Source organism: Lygodium microphyllum, chromosome 5 (genome assembly GCF_053477565.2).
Source record: "Lygodium microphyllum isolate KBCC chromosome 5, Lygodium_microphyllum_v1.1.10, whole genome shotgun sequence".
Lineage (NCBI taxonomy): Eukaryota > Viridiplantae > Streptophyta > Polypodiopsida > Schizaeales > Lygodiaceae > Lygodium > Lygodium microphyllum.
The window spans coordinates 79,507,126-79,522,618 of record NC_141139.1 but is presented as its reverse complement, the minus strand read 5'-3'; the positions used below and the strand labels follow the sequence as shown (position 1 = coordinate 79,522,618).

The 15,493-nt window shown below is 39.6% G+C and overlaps 1 protein-coding gene across 1 annotated transcript; it reads right to left on the bottom strand.

Moving 5' to 3' along the window:
- Positions 1–9,207: 9,207 nt before the first annotated feature.
- On the bottom strand, positions 9,208–15,026 carry LOC148036033 (pentatricopeptide repeat-containing protein At3g12770-like). The gene is made up of 4 exons (XM_087678039.1): positions 14,740–15,026; positions 13,323–13,402; positions 12,901–13,226; positions 9,208–12,804 (listed from the first exon to the last, which is right to left on the bottom strand). Exons 1-4 carry the CDS (start codon positions 14,852–14,854, stop codon positions 9,816–9,818), a joined length of 3,510 nt encoding a protein of 1,169 aa, XP_087534165.1. The 5' UTR covers positions 14,855–15,026; the 3' UTR covers positions 9,208–9,815.
- Between the last annotated feature and the right edge of the window lie 467 nt (positions 15,027–15,493).

Genomic DNA, 15,493 nt, shown 5'->3' with positions numbered 1-15,493 from the left:
GGGGGGGGGGGGGGGGGGATTCAAAATCTCAAGGCCCCACCCTCTCATTGTATGGTTCTTGGACTAGCACAACATGAGGGGAGGGCCAATGCAAAATCTCAAGGCCCCGTCGTCACATCATGCAAGTCCTAGATTGCCACAACATGAGGGGAGGCTGGTGCAAAATCTTAAGGCCCTACCCTCATGTTGTGTAAGACCTAGAATGGCACAATGTGAGAGGGGGGGCCTAGAGATCTTGCACCAACCCCACCACCACCCCTCCCCCACGTTGTGTCGCTAGGAACCCCTAAAACCTCCACAACGTGAGGATGGAGCCTAAGGATTTTGCACCAGCCCCCCTCATGTTGTGTAGGTCCTACCTTTTTTGCGGTGATTCAAAATCTCAAGGCCCCACCCTCTCATTGTGTGGGTCTTGGACTAGCACAACATGAGGGGAGGGCCAATGAAAAATCTTGAGGCCCCACTGTCACATCGTGCAAGTCCTAGATTGCCACAACGTGAGGGGAGTCTAGTGCAAAATCCTGAGGCCCTACCCTCATGTTGTGCAAGACCTAGAATGGCACAATGTGAGAGGAGGGGCCTAGAGATCTTGCACCAACCCCACCTCGCCCCCTCCCCCATGTTGTGTCGGTCTAGGAACCCCTAAAACCTCCACAATGTGAGGATGGAGCCTAAGGATTTTTCACCATCCCCCCTCATGTTGTGTAGGTCCTACCTTTTTTGCCCTATTTTCTTATTTTTCACCCTTAATATTGTTTAGAGTTCTTATAGGATCTGTTTTCTACTTTTTTCTAGAGATGGCTTAGACATGCAAACTATCAAACTATTCTCAATGAGATATCCTCACATTGTGCAAAAGGGATCACCATTTGGGAAGAGTTTGTCTACTTTGTGTGCTAGAGATCGATGGAAATGATACCAACAGCATAGCTGCATTCTAAAGGAGCTAAAGAGAATCATGAACCATGCCACCATGTTAACATGGCCATCTCAAAGCTACCATTCACCAGGGTGGTCAACAAGATATGTGAGTAGAACAATCTTGACTTTTGCTAGCATCCTTTGGCTTTGGATTGCCTACATGAGGTTGCAAAGAATTAACTGTTCAAGTTTTTCTAGGACACATACATTTTTTATGTGCTTGCACACAGGGTGGCAGCTATGCCAAGGGACTCCACATCCCTTAGGGTTTTGAGGTTTAGATATAACAAAGTGTTGAGTCCAATAGCCATAACTCATAGAAAGGTGAAGGGGGTTTTGGAGATTCCTTTCCTTAAAAAGTTTAAGAAGGTGAAGGTGAAAGAGTTGACAAAGGAGCCATCCCATTCTCGCAATACAATGCTAAATGCATAGAAGATAAGTGAATAACAATAGGAGATGCATGAGATAGAGAGCATGAATCTTCGAGAGAGAGACACTAGAATGCATGAGGAGAACTGTGAGGCCATAGAAATGCTAGGTATATGTTTTGATGTGGTTCTACCTATAAGAAGGCTACACCAATAGTAGCTGAGTGCTTTTCACTTTAGTAAGGAGGATATTTCAATACTCATAAACCTTCAAAAGGAGGTCAACAATTGTGTAATGAATGTTGTTTTAAGGTGTGGCTAAATCTTAATACTTCGAAAAATTTGCATGTTTTTCATTGTAATCAAATGGCTTGATTCACTTATTGTTTATTTGGTTTTGTAGTTGAATTATTTTAAATCTATCATTTTATCAACAAGAAAATGTGGTCATATAGACTCTCTCTTATCCGCAATGTTAATACAATAGAGAACATCACTTATGGACATGTGTCCTTGGTATAGGGACTACAATTTGGATCTTGTGCAATATCGCATGATGATATATCATAAAAGGTAAGGAACTCTTTGATATTCTATTTTTGTGTAAATTTGTTATAGTCCTTGCCATGTGAATATCACTAGAGCTTGATCTTATAGCAACAAGGAAATGCTTTCGTACCGATTCAACAAAAGGGTACCATGACAATGTGAAGCATAAGTCCCTTAACTATGAGAATGATAGAGAAAGAGCCTTGGGGAGGGGGGTGCTGGGGAGCTAACATTGGTTTTCTTTACCAAAACAGATCTATTTGAAAAATTATCAAGGCCTTTGAGGTTGTTATGCAAGACCATGAAATGTTAGACAACGCTAGAATTATTAATTGCAAAGTGCCAAAGTAGGGTAACAGTCATACAACTACAATTGGAGAGTTTGCTACAGTGCCAAACTACTCCTACAATATCTACTTGGGCTACATACAAGCAATGTAAGTTTAATCTTTCTTAAATTGACCTAGCATAAGAACTAAAGACTTAATACTTAGTCTCATTTTAAATGATTTTATGTAGGGTGATCTGTTGGAAAATTATAAAAACGATGACCTTCTTATGTTTAGACCCAAGATACTAAAAAATCTCATCAATTGCATATCGCATAGAAACACTTCAATACCACCTACTTACGTGCCCCCCAACATGCCCACTACCTAGAGATGTCAAAGGGCCCATATACACATCTACCTATCTTAATGTTATAGAATTAAATAATAGACTATACCATAAATAACTTCAAGAGTTTGGATGCATTGATTTTGGATCCAAAGAGAATGCAAAGAATGTACATAGACCCAATCACATATGTGGTAGCCACAAAATTTTGTATTTAAATCAAACTTTGCCCTCTTCTATATAAAAGATAGCTTTGAAATAAAATTATAAAGTCATCTCTGTAATGGAATTCAAATTATTTGTCTTATATAATCATTTTTACAATTATTACATTTGTATTTCTTTTAAACAAGTTGTGGCATGAGAAAAAATTATTTCATGAGAATATTTCTATATGAAGTATTTATCTCTTTTCTCTAAGGTACTTGCACATAAGGTTCACCATAATTAACATTACTAATTTAAAAAATCACATGTATATTAGCTATTGTGACACAATTTTGAATTACATATTTTAGTTACCTCATAACCATTGCACTTGCACAAATATGTAGTAGGGATATTTAGGTCTAGGTTCCATTCGCACTTGACATAAAGAGGCATTGTTAAGAACTCATCCTCTAGCCAAAAGTCTAACATCCTCATAGGATTATCAATGCCATCCTCTAAGTAAGACCAATTCATGAATTTTGGCACTCATTCAAGTTCCATTTTGAAAAGAACTCAAAACATTAATAGAAAAATTGATACTTGTATCATCATTAGTAGCATTTTTTTACAAAAATAGTTTGGTGGAAGGGATGCATGGCTAATGGAAAGTCATACACCAATGAATTCAAAAGAAAATGCATATAAGTAACACAAATAATGTTTTGCAAATATTTTCAAAAGAACTACACTGCATATGCAAGTAAGCAACGAAAACCACATAAGATTCCATGCAAAACACATACTATTTTCACTTCTCATAATAGTTGAAGTAAAATGCAATTGTGCTCAATGTGCAAAAACAATGGAACAAAATGATGCATGTGAATGAATAAGATAATGGAAAAGACAAAATCAAATTGTGGACTTCAAAGCTTCAAAAAGTGAGGCTCACTTTTTAGATTGAAGCTATTCTTCAACTTCACTAGATTTTGAAATTCAATATTACCTTCTGCTAATCTTTGTTGTCAAGTTTGAAAAATGTCCCATCAATTTTGAAATTTTTTTGTTGATTTCAAAAATGTTCCATGAGTCTCATAGCAAGTCCCAACATCACGTTGGTAATACTAATCAAAGTTATTGGTAGTGTACACTATTGATGGACTCAACATGTGTGCATTAGCTATCATCATTTGTGCTATCATAGGACTAGTTGGTGGTGTCATCATCATTATTGCTAAGGGAGGGTGCCAAGCAAGTAGAGATAAATGTGATCTCATGGCTATATTAGAGTGATGGTTACCATGCTAGGTGGAGCAATTGGTTTGGAAAACTTGACTAGTGCCAATACATCCATAATGAGGAGCCTTCATAGGTCATTTGACCTAGGGTCATCAGTTTTGACAATGCAACCTTCTTCGCCTCATTCCTTAGGGTCAAGTCCATGAGTACTGAAGCATATGCTCCTTGCAGTTTCTCTAGTTCTCACCATTAGTTGCAATATATATTCTCTAGACTCCCCTTCTAGTGATTACAAAGGTGTTGCAAGAAGCATCTCTCTTTATCAAATGATAATAAGAAACCATCCCATTCTCATGCATAACTCATTCACCTAGCATCACTACAAATTAAAGGAACAGAAGGAATAAGTTTACATGCACAAAAGAGTCATGAATGAGCATGAAAAGGAGTTTTGGAGTGATGTTTGGGTCTACAAGGAATCATCTCTAGACCATGATTCAGAGTATATTCTTTGCTCTTGGATGGCTTCTATCATAAAGTCCACTAGGATACTTGATAGGGCTGGAAAACCCACACACTAAAGCAAAACAATGTAGAGGAGTACTTGACCACTCCCATTTGCCTCTAAGTGGTTGTCTCATGACAATGTAGTAGTAAAGAAACTTGAGATCATGCCTTATCTCAATGGGAATGTCACATGGAGGAGATGTGGGAAAGACTTCCCTGTTAGTAGCAAAACTAGAGGACCCTTATAGCCACCAATAACCTCAACCATCTTTGGGAAGGTAAGCTAGGAAAAAGAGAGACAAACTAGAGATGGGAATCTTCATGGAGGGCTCAAATGTAGGGTCTTTGTTTTATATTAGATCTATCTCTCCTTTCAAAAGGCACATTTTTTAGATTGAGCTTAAAATCTTTGCATAAGAAATGGATCTCTCTTTGCAAGAGGATTCTAAAATTGAGCCTTGAGTCCTTTTCTAATGAGTTCAATCTAAAAATTGAGCCTATAATCTTAGAGACAAGGTCTTTGTTTATATCCATGCCTACAATCTCATATGTAGGATCTTCCTCTATATCAATGCCTAGAATCTAGTTACATGAAATTTACCATTCCCTATAAGAGACTCACTTTTAAGGTTGAGCCTCATGCCACACTATTGGCTTAGCACAAGGATTGAGCCTTGCCCATAGGCTCATAAAAATGCAAAGATGGTGGGAGGACTCAATCCACACTTAGACAATTTTCAAACATAAATCATATGGCTCAAAATTTTGGACTGCCTACTAAAGCTTGGTTGCAACTCATTCTTTAAAAGATTTATGTTTGTTTAAATGAGGCTCGATTTTAAGATTGAGCCTCATCCAATACTATTAGCATCTTTCTTGAAACTAGCACGAGATTCAATGTGTAATTTTGACTTGTTACTCACTTGTGCTCCACAAAGATGAAATTACAATTTGAGAAATGTTTTTAAGGAGTTATGTCCTCTACAAGCATGGTCATGAGGCTCATTGATCACGTCATGCAATATTGTTGGAATAAAATTACCCTAAACCTTATGCAACACTATGAATGATGGTTTAGAGTTAACTACAAGGTTCCAAGTGCAAGTTTTTCTCACCTTTTTACTTTTGATTTAGACTCTAACAAACATTAACTACAACCACAATTTCAAGAAATTAAGCTCTCTATAAGACCGTAATGATGATATTCAAACTTACTTTTCATCCTAGTAAGAAAGTCTTAGAATAATTCACATCCTTGAGCCTTGTGTTCCATATCAATATTTGTCCATCACTTGGTCAAAATGTCTATATAAGTTATTGAGTTTAGTTAAACAAATAGAGCTTGAAGTGTCTTGGAAATCAAGGACATGGAATATGATAACAACAATAATGTACATTTAACATATACCTAATCTTGTATAATTTTAATATAATCTCTTAGATATCCTATCATAAGAATTTTTTTTTAAAAAGATGCCCATATAACATATCTACATCATATCAATCACCCTTTTTAGAAAATCCAAGACTTGTGTATTTTGTATCCTTGTCCGCATTCATTATTCATGCATCCTTCACTAATAGGCTTTATTTTTACTTCGTGGTTAGTCTTTGAATTTGTTTATAGAGAATGTGTAGTGAGCCTTTGTTGTTCTCCAACTTTAAGTATAAAGGCTTTATAGTGAACCTTGTGGTTTTTTATGCTATATCATGATCGTAGGTGTAATGTCAAGGAAAGAAATTATACCTCAAGTATTTTATTCAATCTCTCTTCTATCTCTATCTCAAGGACTATAGGTGGTAGTGTGGTCTATTGAGGCCAAGTCACAACCTTTGAAATACCACCTCCCCTTGGAAACCTTCCTTGTTTCTATCTTTTAAAAGTCTAGCTAACCACTTCATGAAGACAATTGACTCCAATTGTTGTGCAATGTGATAAAGAGAATGGTGCCAAAATCTTGAATTGTTGCCAAAATTTATAAATTCTTAAGTCTGATAATGACTAGTGAGATGCCTAGATCCCATAGATGCAGTATTATAGCTTTTGGTTGCAGAGCTATTACCACTATATTGCATTTTTGGAGGGTTGAAGCTTCTCTCAATAAAGTTTTAACACCTTCACCTTTTTTGTTTTGTAGAAGATTGACACCATTCTTATTCACCATAAGATTTTGGGGGGCAGTAAGGACCATCTCTTTGAAATAGGAAAAGACCAAAGAGTCTTTAATAGCCTCATAGGCCTCCTTTACAACTCAATTGAAGAATAGAAGCATAGGCCCACATAATTAACTTTTGGCATTAAAGATGGAGTCCAGATTATGCATAATGAACCATATGGCATGGTCAAACCATCATATGATATTATTCTTGCATTCAGATCTATGTCCAGAGATATCACAATAGCATTTTATGAAAGGCCTAAGATAGTTGAAAACCCCATAAAGCTTGGTAGATTTTGTGTCCAAACAAACAGCGTAAGGGGTTGGACATCTATTTAATTCAAATATTGACATGCTCAAAGGACCATTAAGAATAGTATTTTCTGAAAGAGAGCTAGAACCATCCAAAGCAAGAGAGGAAAACTCTTTTTCAAAAGCCTCAATATTGTCTTCACCAAGGAGAAGGAGCTACATTTCGGCTAGACAATATAAGACCAATTCTAATGATTGCACACCTGTAAATGTATTTCAAGGAGACATGCAGGAATAAATGTGTCAACGTATGAGCCCTGCTCTTGTTTTTTAACCCACTTGGGGGTCTCCCATGACGCATTAAGAAGTTCAGCCTCTTCTTCAGAGAAGTACATAAGAACTAAATCTTTCCTTTCAGTTTTATCTAGAGGGGTAGGAGTCTCAAAATCCAAAGATCTCCTAGGATGTGAATTCTCATCTTAGAAGGGAATCCCAACATGCAAGAAAAAAATTTTGATTTTGAAGAATCTAACCAGTTGGAAAGATTCATTTCATCTTCTTTCATTAAGTTGTCCATGTTGTCCATCAACATTATAAGCTTTGTGATAGCTTGAGCAAGATTAGAGAGGGAAATATGATAAATCTTAAGCCAACCAGTAGAGTCCAGTTGCAAAAATAATAGATTTTTTGAATCAAGACTGCGACTGATAGTAGTACAATCCAACTCAATTAAGGTGCGGTGAAAATCCTTACAATTTATGCAAGCCATGAGGCCTTATACAAATATAGGTCCAATGGCTCTACATACCCTAAAGACAAGAAGATCATGATGCTAGCCATTGTGCTATGAGCACAATAGGTGGTATAGATTAGTATCAATTATAGAGGCTAGCAACAATTGCACCAACCCCAAATGTGTGTGTTTCAACAAAGAAATAGCAAATGATAAGGCAAAAATTTGCCACTATACATACGATTACTGAAAAGTATTCTTAAGATTACATGGGGCATAAGGCAAAGAGAAATCAAAAGTATGAGAGGGAGAGACAACACAGTTTTTTGGAAAAAGATGTGTTAGCATCGCTTAAGCGACATTTAAATGCAAGTGTCACTTATGTGACGTTCATCATCACATTATTGATGCATCACTAATGGTGTCACGTAAGTGATGCATAGGAGTGTCAAGTATAGCGATATGTCCACACATCATTTCCACAAAATAGTATTGTTATAGCCCGCAAACTATATTAGTGAATTTTGGTGGTCATTACCAACATACTTTTGTTACTCTCTTTTTTATATATGATACACTTTGCACTGCCTTCTCTTTTAGGCCATAATAGTTAGTAACACATAAAGAAATTAGTGTCTTATTGTTACTCAAATATAGCATTCTTATGGATGTGGCGGTAACCTACATGGTTTGAAACACTCATTGAGACACACCTATCAATGAAATCTATTTACTGTAGTGCAAAAAGATTCATAAGTAGCTTAGGCACATATATAGCTAAGCAATACATTCATTTGTCCACTTTAGTTACCAAGTAATCTATACAATAATTGAAAACCAAACCTATGTTTCATGCATAGCATGCTCCCAAACCTTGGCCCTTCTTATATTTCAAAGCTTACAAATTCATAAATTGCATAAAAGTACAAAATATATCATATAAAATTCTCTCCCCTTCCTATTTTCTATGTTAAGCTCCCATATAATATCCATTCTCTCTCTCTCTCTCTCTCTCTCTCTCTCTCTCTCTCTCTCTCTCTCCATACACCTATAAAATACAATATGCACACATACCCTGTTCCCTAAACAAAATGTAAGACTTAGAGCTTATCTCATTTTACAAGTGACACCTTGAGGATGTCACATCTACTATGAGAGAGAGAGAGAGAGAGAGAGAGAGAGATGCCAACTATGTAATAATGAAACTGTGTTTTTGTGGTGAACATGTCAAAGGATAAGGATACCAAGGCTTTGCAACATGACGGTACTGGTAGGGAACACCCTCTTTCTCTCATGCCCCCAACCTCAACACGTAGTAACCTTTCTAAATTGTAATCACGCGAACTCATGCACAAATCATTAACAATCACTACCAACTTAGGTCTCGCTAAGTCTTAAGGAGGATTCATGCTGCAAAAGAATTACAGAACATGCTTCCCATATAAGACATCGATTTGCCATTGAAGAGTTTTCACATCAAAAAATCAAAGGTTTAAGATTGTTTTGGTATGCTTAATAAACATCTCTAGAATAGAAAGATACCATGCTACATGTTGACAACATAAAGCTATTTTGATCAATGTCGTTAGATTGATTTTGGCGCACCCAAGATATATATACAACACTTTGGCATACAAGTGCTACCCATATCAGGCTAGAAATAGAATATCACAAGTGCAAGAGCACAAATTATTGTTGTCAAAACATGAACTCTTTCTTTTGCTCTGTAGAGGTTTTTAAGATTAATTGTTCGGCTCGTTTAGATTATCCAGTTGATAAAACTATTAGCTACAAAATGTAGTTGTGTCTGATTTTGCAAGCTCAGTACAGGCACACCATAAGGGGGGTTTTTAAAGGTTTAAAAACCTACCCCCAACTCAAAGTTAAACTTCAAGGCTGCTGTCCGATTTTGCAAGCTCAATACAAGCAACTGAAAGTTTACCTCAAGGCTGCTGATTAGCTACCATACACCCTCAATTTTGAATTAGAATTCAGGTTGTATCTTGATTAGCAGCACGTGCTGTGGTATCTTTTCCCGTTTGGCCAGGGGGTTAGATGTAAGTTCAGTCCTTGCTTTCAGGCATATCCTGATAAGAAATTGATCACACTTGGCATAGGCCCAGTAATAGCACTCAAAGGGTATCAAAAATGGAAGAGAAGGCACCAGTTATATTCAAGAGCCTTCAGACCCAGCAAGGCAGGTCAAGGCACACTACTTGGCTTTATCACAAACTATTAACAAGTACAGTCTAAGGCTTACCTTCTAACTATGGCCAGGTCTCCAGAAAGACATCTAAGGGCTTTGCTCTCAAACTGTCTCTAATAGAAGTCCTCACAAGAACACTCCCCTCCTTTGAAGGTGTGGATGCGATAAGCATCCCGAATTATAATCTCTCGTTTCTCAATCTTCGATATGATCTTTGTCGCATTGTGACAGTCCATACAGACTCGCAAGTTCTTTGACACACGGAGTGTAGTGCCAGGAGGTGTGTTCAGGAGTCCAAAGGCAATTGCAAGCTTTTCACAATGGCCACATAATGCCTCTTCCTTGGCCTTGTCTGATGACTTTGAGCGTTTCAAAGGGCGACCATTTTTGTCAATTTGATATGCAAGTTTCTCTATCTTCTGAGCAAGTTCAGCTCCATGTAACGATGCCAAGTCGGTTGCTTCTTCAAGAACCACTGCACCAGGATTCCTCCAATTGTCCAAACAAATCTTTAGCTCTTGCAATTTCTTTGCATCCTCCCTCAGACTGACATTATTATATACATCTGAAGCCAGGTCATAATCCAGTGCACATTCATGACCCAAGGAAGACTCTACTGTGGGGTGCAACTTGTAAGTGGATATAAAACTAGGCCAGCTCTCTGCACTAACTGGCAAAGGCATACTTTCTAAAACCGTATCTGCCTCACTCAGTCGCCCAGCACCCTCAAGAGAGCTGATAACAGATGCATAGAGCTCTACAGTAGGTCGAATTTTGAAGTCCTCCCACATTGCTTTCAAGTGCTGTACTGCTTCATTGACTAGGCCTGCGCGAGAGCATGCACTAAGAAGATTGTTAATGCTTCCCACATTAGGCTTCACTTCCTTCTGCATATCCTCGAGGCATTTCACAGCAGACCCATAATCCTTCTCCTGTGCATAAACTCCAATCATTGCATTCCATGAGGAAGCATCTCTCATTGGTAGTTTATCAAAGTGCAGACGAGCCTCCTTTACATCACCAAGTTTGGCATACATACCAACCAAAGCTCTTCCAATCGCTGCATCAGCCTCAAAATCCCTCTCAATCACAAAGGCATGAATTCGCCTGCCCTCCTCCAATGCACCCACACCCATACACGCTTTGACCATTGGAAGTACAGATGAGACATCTGGCTGCACTCCTCGCTGCTGCATTTGCTCAAACAGCCAGAAAGCCTCCTTGAACTGATTTTGTTCTACATATCCTCGCAACATTGCATTCCATAACATTACACCAGGTTTACTTGTGGTCTGGAAAACCTTCTCCGCATCATGAAAACTGCCACATTTAAAGTACATTTCCATAAGCGCCATCGATACAAAAGGATCTGTCTGCAAGCCCTTTGCTTTAATGTGGTCATGAATCATCTTGCCAGCATCCAAAGAAGATGTAGATTTCAAAAGGCTAGAAAGAGTAATATTGGTTAGTTCAACTGCCTCTTGCTGCAGCAATTGAAAGAAGTTCAAGGCATCTTGCTTCTGTCCATGCTGAATATACCCTGCCATCAGTGCACTTGCAGCATTTTTCTTGGGGAGCTTGTCATACACAGCATGTGCATCTTCAAAGCTCTTAAACTTGGTATACATGTCAATCAATGCATTGCCAACCAAAGGATCACTTTCAAATCCACTTTCCTTAACTTGGTCATGGATCATCCTACCCTGAGTAAGGTCAGGCATCAAAGAACATGCCTTCAAAACTGCAGAAAAAGCAACACTATCAGGCTTTAAGCCAGCTGCCTGCATTTCTTGGAAAACCTGCAAAGCCTCTTCAGCTTCTCCAACCTGGGCATGTGCTTCTATGAGAGGAACCCATGAGAGCAGCTCATTTTTAGGCAGCTTCTCAAAGACGCCATGAGCCAAGTCAGCTTTCCCACACTTGGCATACATATCCATAATGGCTGCACCAACTTCAGGTTTGTCATAATAGTCCCAATAGTCACTTGTTTTGTGGAATGCCATACCCTGCTCCAAAGCAACTTGGCTTGCGCAAGCTCTCTGTAAACCAGTGTATGAAGGGCCATTCACCTCCATTGCTTTCTTGACCATTGCTTCATATACCTTGGTAGCCTCATGAAGCCTTCCATAACTTGCATATCCATGAATCATTGAATTCCACACGACCACTTCTCGTTTCTCGGAATTCTCGTAAACTTCAACAGCATCAATAAGACTTTTGCACTGGGAATACATGTCAATAAGATTGCTTTCAACTAGCACATCCTTTTGCAAGTTGCATTTGTTGATATGGCTATGAATCACTTTTCCCTGCTCCAAGGCCCCAACTTGTGCACAGGCTTTCAGTATACCCATGAACACTACATTGTTTGGCTTTAGACCTGCCTGTATCATCTGCTGGTACAGTTTGAAGGCCTCTTCAGGATGCCCTCGTTGAGCATATGCTGCAATAGCTGCACTCCACGTTATAGGATCACGTTTGGGAGACTTCTCAAATTCTCTGCGAACATCATCCAAGCTACCACATTTAGCATAAGTTTCCATGAGAGCAGTGGTTACAAGCAATTCAGACTGATACTCTGTCCGTGTGATATGGTGATGAACTATCTTGGCATCTGGCAATGACTGAGCAACCACACAACCTTTAAGCGCACTGACAAAGACAAAATCATCAGGTTCACCATGTGTTTCTACCATTTTATAATACAGCTGGATTGCACGCTCACCCAGGCCATGATTAGCATTAGCTTGTATAATATGATGCCAAGTATACACATTAGGCCTTGTAAGGTGGCCGAAAACTTCATTTGCTCTTTCCACACTACCTAACAAGTTGAACATTCTGATCAGATGGCTGCCCAGGAAGGCATTGGGCTGAAACTGAGTTTCCTGAACCAGCTTCCAAATCTCCTCAGCTGATTCCATGCACTTAATACTGATAATATACTGAATTATAACTTGCCAAATGTTACTATTGACACGCATTCCCTTTTCGTGCATATCTGCCTGTGCAGCACGAGCCTCCTCCCACTTTTTCTCTTCAACTAACTTCCGAAAATTCCCAAAAACACCAGCATACCTGAGTCTATGCTCACCTGCAGCCCTGCACAAAGTTGAAAGTAGCTAATGTTCAGCTTAAGGCACAGGGAACAGAAAAAGAAGCACAAAGCAAGTACATTTCAATAGAACACTCCCATACTTTGGCAGAGATAGTAGAGATGGAAGCTCAGAAGCAGTAGCTTTAGTAGAGTCATCCTCCACTTTTGTAGGATCATTTTCTGGTGTAGGGTCTACTTTTGCAGGATTGATCTCTGAAGCAGGGTTACTCAAAGTAGCAGTAGAGCTTGACACTGTAGCAGCAGCAACACAAAAAGCACGTGAATTTGCAGTTCCCACTGCTGGTGCAGAGTCCATGCGTAGACCCCCAAGCCCGACACCTGCAAGCTCCACATCTCTAAAAAAAGGCTTCAGCCACCCTTCCAAAGGTGAAGCATATGATTTGGATGTATATACAGCCAGATTTCCCTGTCAGAACAAAAGGATGAAGACTATGCATAAGCAAAACAAACAGCAACACAATCAGTGAAAAGGAAGGCCAGAAGGTTGAGGCAGAAAAGCCACCTTTGTAGGCACATTCCAATACTGTGAAATGTAAGGAAAAAAGTCTCCCCATGATTCTTCTAAAGTTGCACCCTCTGCACCTGCATAAAAGGATCAAGAGCTTAGTAATAGAACTGCTACATGGTAATTCAAGCTATGACATTTGTTGCCTCTAAGCCTGCAATCTCCTCAGTGCTTCCTCATCGTAATTTCCAAATGTCGTAAAAACATTTATCAGTATATCTGCATGGCTAACTAGAATTACATCTACAGTGCAAATGTCTCAAAGGGGAGCAAAAACCAGACACTGTTGTCAGTGTAAGTTCCTGTAAGTCAAAACCTAGCTTCAAAATGGCCAGGCTCTACATTTATGAATCGTATAATTACCGTGTAAGGTGTTGCTGTCTTAACTGGTAAATGTGACCCCGTTTACTTGATAAGCTCCCTGGCACTACAAGGACATTCATTTGCAAGTAATAATACAATAAAAAATCCTCAGTTCAGGCACATCAGGCCCTCGAAAAAAGTTCACTTCAAGGGCAGCAGCAGATAGCTGAAGCTTGATAACATTTCTAGTGTGTAAAGCTAATAGTAGACTTCCAGACGCTATTCCAAGATGACTAGAACAGCCTGTTTGGCCAGAGCCAGCAGCCAGCAAATGTCTAAACATGTGTCACATGTCCATGCATGTTTAAGCACGTGTGTGCACACATATATGCACATCAATTACAAATGATAGCCAGCAGTGCTTGTGACTAGGATCCTGCAACAGCCAAATTGGAGGTGGGCAGAGTGGATTAAATCCTGCTTGATTCATCCCCCAAACTCGCACAAAAAAAGTGCTTTGAATGGATTAGGATGATGGGCTAACCAGGCAGAGTATAAAAGTACCCCCACGCTGACGGTAACCTTCAAAGAATTTACAAGCCTCACTATTTTTGCCCTTTTTCTCCTTCGCCTATAGTTGAGCATATGTCTTTGTGTTTCCCCCATCTTCACTTTCACTCCATAACACGTTTGCTCTACTAGTCTTTTGCATTCTGAAACGTTTAAGAAAGACAAAACACCATAATTTCTGGTCCTTTCATATGAAAGGTTTGTTTCCAGAGAGTCCCTGTTGTTCCAAATTTGTTGAAAACCACCAAACCCAAATGCATTGGTTTATTTTCTCCAGATTCATCCCTTTCAGATACAACAGTGCATCGCCAGGATCTTATGCTGGTTAGATCTTACATGCACCATATATCCAATGTATCTCAGGTGCTTCGCAGGAGACATAGTCACAAATCAACAGGACTTCCAGGAAACAACAGCGCACACAACTAGTGTGTCAGATCTAATCCCCCTTCTCGACACACAGAAGCCGGCAACAGAAAATGAATTCAGAAACCTTGTTGTGAGGACTCAGAGGAAGTAAAGACCTGTAAGCCGTACTCACCTTCTTTCTTGTCACCGGCACCACCACTGCTCCTCGGAGGGGCGGCCACGCAGAGCCGGCGAGAGGCAGTAGACGCGCTCCCACGGCCGAGCTTGCGAGAGACGAGGCTCCACATCGCGAGAGCAGGCGCAGGAACCAAAACCCTAGACGGGAGCTCTCCCCTTCCCCACCCCCTCGGGTTTACAGAATGAGGATAGAAACCCCTAGACGAGAGGAAAACCTCAGATAGGCTCCTTTCCCCCCACGACGCAACACAACAAACAGATGCGCATTAGCCTCTTACCACCTTACTGCCCGCTCCCTATATTCAGCCCCCCAACACAGTGTGAATGTCACACACCCCGTCGGACTCTTCACACCACCTCAGCCTCTCAGCCCCTTCACATCGAAATTCTTTGTTTGTGAATAACCTCCCTCAAATTTTGAAACGTTAACGTTTTCTCATGCTTGGCTCTATCATTCTCTTTTCTTAATCCCTTCTAGAGACCTTGTGCACCCGAATCAAAGGAGTGGCATGCTATAAATTGCTTCCAGTGTTTGTGTAGACTAGGATAGCTCATACATCGAATGGATATTAGGGCAATCAACCGCATGCTTGAGTGGCCAAGAGCCCAAACTTACACAAACATACCATGTAAATATTAAGTGTCCAACCAATGCACCTAGCAAGATTTGACCCCACAACCTCACAATTGTGAGCCCAAGTTTACAGTATGCATAACATTGCAAACATGTATATTTGAAGTAAGATTGT